Source organism: Ictalurus punctatus, chromosome 17 (assembly GCF_001660625.3).
Source record: "Ictalurus punctatus breed USDA103 chromosome 17, Coco_2.0, whole genome shotgun sequence".
Lineage (NCBI taxonomy): Eukaryota > Metazoa > Chordata > Actinopteri > Siluriformes > Ictaluridae > Ictalurus > Ictalurus punctatus.
In genome coordinates this window covers 20,540,738-20,549,696 of record NC_030432.2, presented here as the reverse complement: position 1 = coordinate 20,549,696, position 8,959 = coordinate 20,540,738, and the positions used below count along the sequence as shown (strand labels likewise).

Below are 8,959 nucleotides of genomic sequence, written 5' to 3'. Positions count from 1 at the left end.
GGATACATGCTAAGAAATGACAGAGAACAAATTAGCGAGCTAGGAAGAAAAAGATACAAACTGCGAGTAAGAAATGTGTGCTCAGTGATTTCCCACAAGCTGGACCTGATGGATTACATAATACATTTACATTTTACATTTATTCACTTAGCAGACGCTTTTATCCAAAGCGACTTACAAATGAGAAAGATACAAGCAAAGCGATATCAAGCAGAGAACAATACAATAAGTGCTACCATACGAGATCTATTAATTGAATTCCAGAAGAAGCAAAGTGCAAAGTAGAGGTGTAAGTGCAATTTTTTTTTTATTATTATTTATTTTTATTATGAGTTTGTTAGGTGTTCATTGAAGAGGTGGGTCTTTAGTTGTTTTTTGAAGACGGTGAGAGATTCTGCGGTCCGGATTGATATTGGAAGTGCGTTCCACCACTGAGGAACAGTTAGTGTGATGGTTTTGGAAAGGGACCTTGCGCCACGCTGAGTTGGAACTGCTAAACGTCGGTCGCTAATCGATCACAGATTGCGAGAGGGAACGTAGGCTTTCAGGAGAGAGTTGAGGTAGGAGCGTGCTGTTCCTGACAAGGTCTTTTAGGTGAGCATCAAGGCCTTGAACTTGATGCGGGCAGCTACAGGAAGCCAGTGGAGGGAGATGAAGAGGGGTGTGACATGGGTTCTCTTGGACTGGTTGAAGATGAGGCACTCTGCAGCATTCTGAATCATCTGAAGGGGTTTGATGGAGCTGGCTGGGAGGCCTGAAAGCAGTGAGTTGCAGTAGTCCAGTTTAGAGATAACAAGAGCCTGGACTAGAATCTATGTAGCCTGTTTGGTGATGTAGGGTCGGATCATAATAATTTAATAATCATATTTAAATTATTAAATAATTAAATAAATGACAGGTAAAAAAAAAAAAAGGGAGATGTGAGGAGAATGAAGCAAAAAGCAGGATTGGGATGGAGAGTAGATCAGAACAAAAATGGAAAAGCAACAAAAACAAAAACAAATATTATTTCACGAGTAGGATTTAGTCTGGCTAAGCTGATGACCCTTAGACTCTATATATGCCACAAGTTAATTTCTTATTTTTCTTAAAGGAGAAACCAGTTTTATGACCTAAGAGCCTTCAAAATTCTGATATACTGCTTCACAATTCTGACTTCCTTATAAAGTTGCTTTGGTCTTTTGTACATTTGTATGTTACTTTGTTTCTTTAAAGCCACACCCAGAAACCCAGAACAGAAACAGAAGGCTCTTTTCCAAGAAAACGAAACTTAGCACACTCAATGTACCTGCCTACACCTGCTTCCCTCCCCCACCCTTTCTCTCTCTCTCTCTCTGTTTGTCTCATTGTGTGAGTGTAGGAAAATGGCCGAGGCTGGTTTTTCAAAAGATCAAGATCGGTTCCTCTGTCCATGGTGTCTAGATCAACTGAAAGATCCAGTAGCTATTCCCTGTGGACACAATTTCTGTAAGGTGTGTATTAATGACTTCTGGGATCAGGAGGATCTGAAGGGCATCTACAGCTGCCCCAGGTGTAGAGAGACTTTCACTTCAAGGCCTGTTCTACGCAGGAACAACATGCTGGCTGAAATGGTGGAGAAACAAAATAAGACTGAACTCCAAGCTGCTTCTCCTGCTCACTGTTACGCTGGACCTGGAGATGTGGAGTGTGATTCCTGCATTGGGAGAAAACGTAAAGCTATTAATTCCTGTCTGGTGTGTCAGGCCTCCTATTGTGAAGATCATATTAAACCTCACTATCAGGCACCTGCCTTTAAGAAGCACAAGTTAGTTGAAGTCTGTGCAGAGCTCCAGGAGAAGATCTGCTCTCAGCACGACAAACCGATCGAGATCTTCTGTCGTACTGACCAAAGCTTCATTTGTTACTTGTGTACAGTGGATGAGCACAAAGACCATGATACTGTTGCAGCTAAAGCAGAAAGAACTGAAAAACAGGTGAGAATTGCATAACATTATTCTTTTTATACAAATTCTATTTCTAATCTTCTCATTTCTGTTCAGTTGATTTAATTTGACATATCTGTCAAGTGACTTTTTATTAAAATCAAAGGTAAAATCAAGGGTTGTGGGTAAGGAACCGGTTAAACCGGTTAGAACAGTTTAGAACAGATTAGATCCGGATAGGGACGGTGTGGGTGCAGATTTTTATTCCAACCGAGCAGAAGCCACACAGCTGAGTCTATTGAAAGTCAAGATCAACTGATTAAACAGGTGGAATCAGTTGTGGCTCTTGCTTGGTTGGAATGAAAACCTGCACCCACACCGGAACTTTGCTGATAAGATTGGACACCCCTGCGTTAGACGATTCAGTGAACTTCGAATAGCCAACATCCAACAACATTTTTACAGCATATTACAGCACAACTGAACACATGACCATGTTAAAGCTCTGTAACTGTGTTGTTAAGGTGTTGATGTTTTAATTTTTCAATTTTCATTTGAAATTCTGGTTTGATTTACTTCTGGTAGTTTCTAATACATTTTATTTTAGACATGTTCATATTTATTGTGAATTTGCAAAAAAAAATGTTTAGGTCTCATTGGCAAGTAACGACCATGCATAAATGACATTAACAATGATTGTGTAACATGGGGAGAACTCTGAAAACCTGAGCTGGAGTTCTGGGTAGCTTCTGCTTTGTGCTAACAACTGCAAATGGATGTTATGAAATTTCTGTAATCCTGAGCTTTGACCATCCTGCATTTTTTTTTAATGCCAGACCCCTAGATTGAGAACCCCTGTGCTAGATAGACAGGTTATGTTACGTTTCAGAGAGAGGAAACAAGCACGGGCAGATCAGCAACCGGAAGACGAGGATCACCACTTAGTGCAAAGTCCGAAACAACAGACAAAGTCCAGGCGATGAGGCAAAACAATCCAAAGGGGTTATCCAGGGAATTGTAATCCGAAACAAAAAGTATATCCGTAAACCAGGGAAATCCGACACGTAAACTAAGTCTTGGTATAACCACAGCATTTAGAGTACGGAGCGTTTACTTCGCGACGTGCTGTCATTAACAAGGGCTTATGTAACCTTGGGTGAAACACAGGTGTTCGCACTCAGTACTCCAGCAAACTCGAGCGCAGGTGTAGCTGGGAAATGTAGTTCTCGTCGACTCTGTAGCCGCAAGTTCGCCGTGGCGTAACAGGTCACAGTAAGCCTTGACCAACCTAGATTTTTATGGCTCTGCCACTAAGTGGTGCAGGCATTATATTTTTTCAGGTTGTCCATCCGTTCTAGATTCTTGTTAGTGCGAAATCTCAAGAACAAGCAGTTGATATGGAAATATCATTGTAATCAGCAGATAAACTGATCAGATTTTGTAATTGATCCAAACAGGGTCAAGGTCACCGCAAAGTCTGATCTAGTTTTTTTTCAATAGCTTCCTTCCTGTTTAAAGTATATTTTATGGGTATTTCTGACATCCAGATTCACAACAAGAACAACTAGACTTGTTCGCAGCAGAGGCTTTTATGTCAACAGCTTTGGTATTGAGTTTTACTTATTTGAAATTACAAATTCCTAGTGTCGGAACCTCTGCAGTATAAAGAGGGGCCCCAAATAGCTAAAATCAATGCATGCTGTACCTTGTGATTTTTTTTTTTCTGAGACCCAGTATCTTGGTTTTGGGTAGAGAAAGGCAATTAGGTTGCCATTGATTAGAAAAGAGCAACAAAATGTGAGGGAGACTGAGACGAAGTGTCTGTGATCCTTAGTGGAGAGCACATTAAGGCTTCTAAGAAAAATAACACATCTTGTCCTTCAGAGAGTGAGAGGACACATCTGCAAAGTTTCATATGGTAAGAGATGCATCAGAGGAGTAGAGAGTGTGTCTGTAATGTCTCCGATGGAGACAGATAGAGTGCATTTGCAATGCTTTAGAATATGGGGCTGATGTAAGGGGCTGCAAGAGACCAAAAGGGTGAGAGCTTCGAGAGATGGAAAGAGCTACAAGCTTTGAGAGTTGTCTTACAATGGGTGTCTCACTACAGTGATGTTTTCTAGCTGATACTTACTGATGGAGGTCTACTGTTAAAATTTTATGATCTTGAGGTAGAGCAATTCTACTGCAATTCAATTCTACTGAGATTCTACTATACATAAATGAGAAATACTGGAATGAGAAAGCTGACAAATGCACCAACTCTGTATCGACACATTGATTTTCAAGTAAGAAAATGTATAGTATGAACTAAAAGTGTTGGCATTTAGCAGGTCTGAGCAAGCTCTATAATGTTACAAGTAGTTCATCACTAGTACAGACAGAGAGAGATGGGGATTTATAGAAGGTTACAGGAACGTTAACTCTTTCGCTGTGGTTAATATTGACACACTAGGTTCCTGATGCAGAAATAATGAAATGTATTTTATTTGGTCTCAGTATGAGTTAAAGGAGGAGCAGATGACATCCCAGCAGAGGATCCAGGAGAAACAAAAGAAGGTGCAGGAACTGAAACAGACTGTGGACACTATTAAGGTGAGGAATGAACAGAGAGAAATTCAAGTCAAGTGGCTTTATTGTTGTCAGAGTATTATTAGCAGGGGTGATGATGCTATTGCATGGGAGTAACAGGAAGTTAGTTAAGAAGAAGGCTAAACAATGACTGCTGTTCATTTTCCTCTTGTTTAATAAAATAAGTTGTAGTTCCACCGATTGCCTCTTCTCTTTGTCATTTCAACCATATACAAATAATAAAGTACACAGTGAAATGAAACAACGTTCCTCCAGCCCCATGGTGCTACATAAAATGATACAAGACTACAATAAACTACACAGAACTAAATAAGTCCTACACATTTCTACATGAAGTACATATGCAAAACGTGACAGTACAGTATCTACTAAAACAGGAAAATGGGCACAGTAAGAGACAGTGTAGCGCTGACCAGTATACTGTTCTAGTGTGGAAGTGTCAGATATAACAGATAGTACAAAATAATAACAATATAATAAAAATACTATGAATGTAAACATAACATACTATGAGATAGTATTCAGCAGATAAGCTTACTGTATACCATATATGGGCATATCAGTTATTGCAGTAGCAGCCAGGTAGAAACGGTAGTAGTGACAAGAAATTAAATGTGATTTTTTTAAATAAAAGCAGTAGCAAAAAAAATTATAGGTTGTCAATCCAGAAATTTGCAAAAATTGCAAGGGGGAGTGGGATGGTATTGTGTGTGTGTGTGTGTGTGTGTGTGTGGTCTAACAGACGCGTTCACAGGCAGCAGTAGATGAGAGTGAGAAGATCTTTACTGAGCTGATCAGCTCCATGGAGAAAAAGCGCTCGGAGGTGAAGGAGTTGATCAGAGCTCAGGAGAAAGCTGAACTGAGTCGAGCTGAACGACTCCTGAAGCAACTGGAGCAGGAGATTGCTGATCTTAAGAAGAGAGTCACTGAGCTGGAGCAGCTTTCACACACACTCGATCACATCCACTTCCTCCAGGTAACACCCAGTTTCAGTTTTTGCTTTATTGGCATGACAAACAATTATAAGGTACAAGTATAAGGGAAGGGTAGTATAAAAACAAGAGAAATAAAATAAAATACAAAACAAAATAAAATAAAAACGATGGTTGCGTATGTATCCGCGGTTCTATGAATTTTGGATGACCGCCAGAGGTGGTGCTTTAAGCACCTGAATGTCCAGCATGTCTATGTGCAGGTCGAGTGTTTGTATCAACAAAGTGATAACGAAGTGTTGTCTTGGCAATCTTCTTGCAAATATTCAGAGTAACTGCCATGCTCTGGCGGTCATCTGAAATTCATAGCACTGCAGATACATACATAACCATCATTCCAGTTCATTTCTACTGACTGCCAGAGCTGGTGCTTTAGGCACCTGGATGAATAATACCAGCAAGATCACGAGGAAGTTCTATGTGCTCTTTAAAAAGGCTGTGAAGCTGGAGGAAAAATGGCTGTAGCCACTGGGTTGTACGAGACCACATTAACCCTATAAAATCTTGCAAATGTGCAGGTTGATCCCCATGATGATGCTGCACAAATATCTGAAAGAGGGACACCTTGTAGGGCTGCCTATAAAGTAGACACACTCCTGGTTGAGCAACTTCGAACCTGAGGAGGGATCGGGAGACCACTGCCCTTATAGGCATAAACAATAGCATCTACAATCCATCTTGAGAGTCGCTGATTGGACAAAGTATGACCCCCCTATGCCCCGTATGACAGACAAACAGTGAACCTGAATGCCGGAATTCAGCAGTCATTTGAATATAACATTTTAATGCTTGCACTGGGCACAACAGGTTTGCAGTCGACCCCTGCTCATCCTCCTGAGTTGGGGGCCCAAATGATGGCAGACTGAGGGGCTGGTTTGTATAAGATGAAGAAAAGGTCTTTGGGAGAAATTAAGGGTTCAGCCATAAAGTTACCCCTGTGTCCCCAGAACTCCAGTGTAGGCACTCTCGGCTTACTGATAAGCAGTGCAACTCACCTACTTGTCTAGCCAATGCCATGGCTAAGAGGAAAGCTGTTTTCACAAACAGCCACCTCAATTCCAACCTCTCTAGGAGTTCAAATGGAGGCTGACACAGTGACTGTAATATGAGAGGCAAGTCCCAAAAGGATATTGGGTTTTGTCGAGGAGGTCTCCATTATTGAGCACTTTTAAGAAAGCGGTGTCACAAGGGTGTCGGACCCAATAGTCACACCATCTACCCTATTATGCATGGCTGAGATGGCAGCTATATATACCTTGATGGTGGAGGCTGCAAGGTCTCTATCAAGGCAGGACTGGAGAAATATGAGGATTACTGGAATGGAACAGCATGTCAGTTCCTGATTTTGTGCTTGGCACTACTCAGATAAAAGCTTCCATCTGTTAGCATACAACGCATTGGTGGAAGGTGCATGGGAGTTGTGGATGGTCTGTATACTCCCATCAGAGGCTAGACCCAAAGTTGCAGCTGGGATGGGTTTGGGTGCCAGATTCAACCCTCCAGCTGTGAGAGGGGATCCATCTTCACAGGGAGGCACCAAGGCTACAGTAATTTGTGTAATATTGGGAACCACGCTCTCCCCGGTCATTTGTGGGCTACAAGTAGCACCTTGTGATTCCCCATGAGGATCTTGTCTAGAGTGTGCAATATCAATATTAGTGGAAGAAAAGCATACATGGGTAGATTTTGCCACACATGGGCCAGTGCATCATGGCCCAAGGAGCTTGTTGATTCCCCCCAGTGAAAACCAAAGGGGACAGTATGTCATTGACACTGAGGTAAAAAGGTCCACCTCTGCCTTGCAATATCTGTGCCAGATCTCTTGCACTACTTTGGAGTATAGCTTCCATTCCCCAATGTAGGGGCTTTGCCGGGATAGGAAATCTGCAGCTGTGTTTTGAGTGCCTGGTAAGTGCATTGCCCTCAGGCTCAATAGGTGAGGATGGGCCCATAATAACAGCTGTTGGTCCAGCCTCAAGGATTGTTTGGACCTGGTGCTCCCTTGGTGATTTATATGGTAGACAGCATATGTGTTGTCTGTTCTTATAAGGACATGCCTTCCTACCAGCACTGGGAGGAAATGTTTGAGGGCAAGCAGCACTGCCTGTAGCTCCAACACATTTATGGGTTGTTCCCGCTGCCAAGGACTCCACTGGCCTCTGACTGTCCTTCATTGCCATATAGCTCCCCAGCCTGACAGGGAGGCATCTATGGTCACTACTTCTCTGCGAGAAGGTATAGCCCCTAAGGGAACCCCCTGGGTAAAATATGCTTTTCTCCTCCATAGGTGCCAGCACTTTAGGCCACTGGCAGTGACTCTGACCAGCTTGTGCCTGTGTTGAGCGGTATGAAAGCCAAGATTGTTCAGCCAGATTTGGAGAAGCTGTAATGACAGAAGGCCCAAAGGGACCACCGATGATTCTGCTGTGAGCATACCTATCAGTGTCAGAAACGATTTGAGGATCAGAGCCCTGCCCCTTCTGAAGCAACTGATGAGCTGGAGGATGTTGTTGACTTGCCATTGAGAGGGGGTAGCCATAATCAAGCGTGAGTCCAACTGGATACCAATAAACACTATTCACTGGCTGGGTATCAGAGAGATCTTTCCATAATTCATTGTAAGCCCTAGCTTGGTAACGTGGGAGATCAGCAATGCTGATTCTCTGAGGGCATCTACATTTGACTGGAACAAATCAACCAGTCATCCAGGTATGGGAAAATTCGCATCCCCCTGGCCTGTAATGGAGACAGTGACACTGCTACACACCTGGTGAAGACCCTTGGTGCCAGCAAGATCCCGAATCGGAGCACGCAATACTGGTAAGCCCTTCCCTCAAAGGCGAAACGGAGGAATTGTCTGGGCTAGGGCAATATGCGACTTTCAGGTCGATGGTTGTAAACCAATCACTCTGCCTGATGCCTTGCAGCACGTACACTGTACATAGCATGTGGAACTTGAAAACCTTGAGGTGTGTGTTCAGAGATCTTAAATCCAGTATGGGGTAAAGTCCACCGTCTTTATTTGTAATAATAAAATAAGTGGAATAGAATCCACTTTTCTGTAAAACGCTGTCTAATTGCTCGATAACACCCTTCTTCAGGAGAGCCCAGATCTCCTATCGTAGGGCAGGAACCTTGTTTGGGTCCTTGACTAAGGTCATTTTAACCCCGTGGACCCTCGGCGGTCAACATCTGAATTGAATGTTGTAGCCCTGTGACAGGGTTGATGCAACCCAGGGGCCTGATATAAACACTTCCCAATACCTGAGCTGCTGGCTGGTGAAGCGCCCGACCGTGGGAGTGGTACAGTAATAGTCTACCCCCTAACCCCTTGTAGTTCTTGGAGGGCCAATGGCCAGAAGTCTGGCCTCGCTTTTCCACGCAAAGGTGCTGGGTGGGGGCTGGCTGGCGAAACCTCTCTGAGCATTGTGCTCTCGGCTGGGTAATCAGCCGTGGTCTGTACTGAGCCAT

The 8,959-nt window shown here is 43.0% G+C and overlaps 1 protein-coding gene across 1 annotated transcript in view; it reads left to right on the top strand.

The window, feature by feature from the left end:
- The first annotated feature begins 1,285 nt into the window (after nucleotides 1–1,285).
- Nucleotides 1,286–8,959, top strand: part of LOC108278122 (uncharacterized) — a 32,003-nt gene continuing 24,329 nt past the window's right edge. Inside the window, exons 1-3 of the mRNA XM_053687527.1 lie at nucleotides 1,286–1,955; nucleotides 4,404–4,499; nucleotides 5,239–5,472. Coding sequence (XP_053543502.1) covers nucleotides 1,365–1,955; nucleotides 4,404–4,499; nucleotides 5,239–5,472 — 921 coding nt within the window. The 5' untranslated portion in view covers nucleotides 1,286–1,364. The remainder of the gene's footprint in view (nucleotides 1,956–4,403; nucleotides 4,500–5,238; nucleotides 5,473–8,959) is intronic.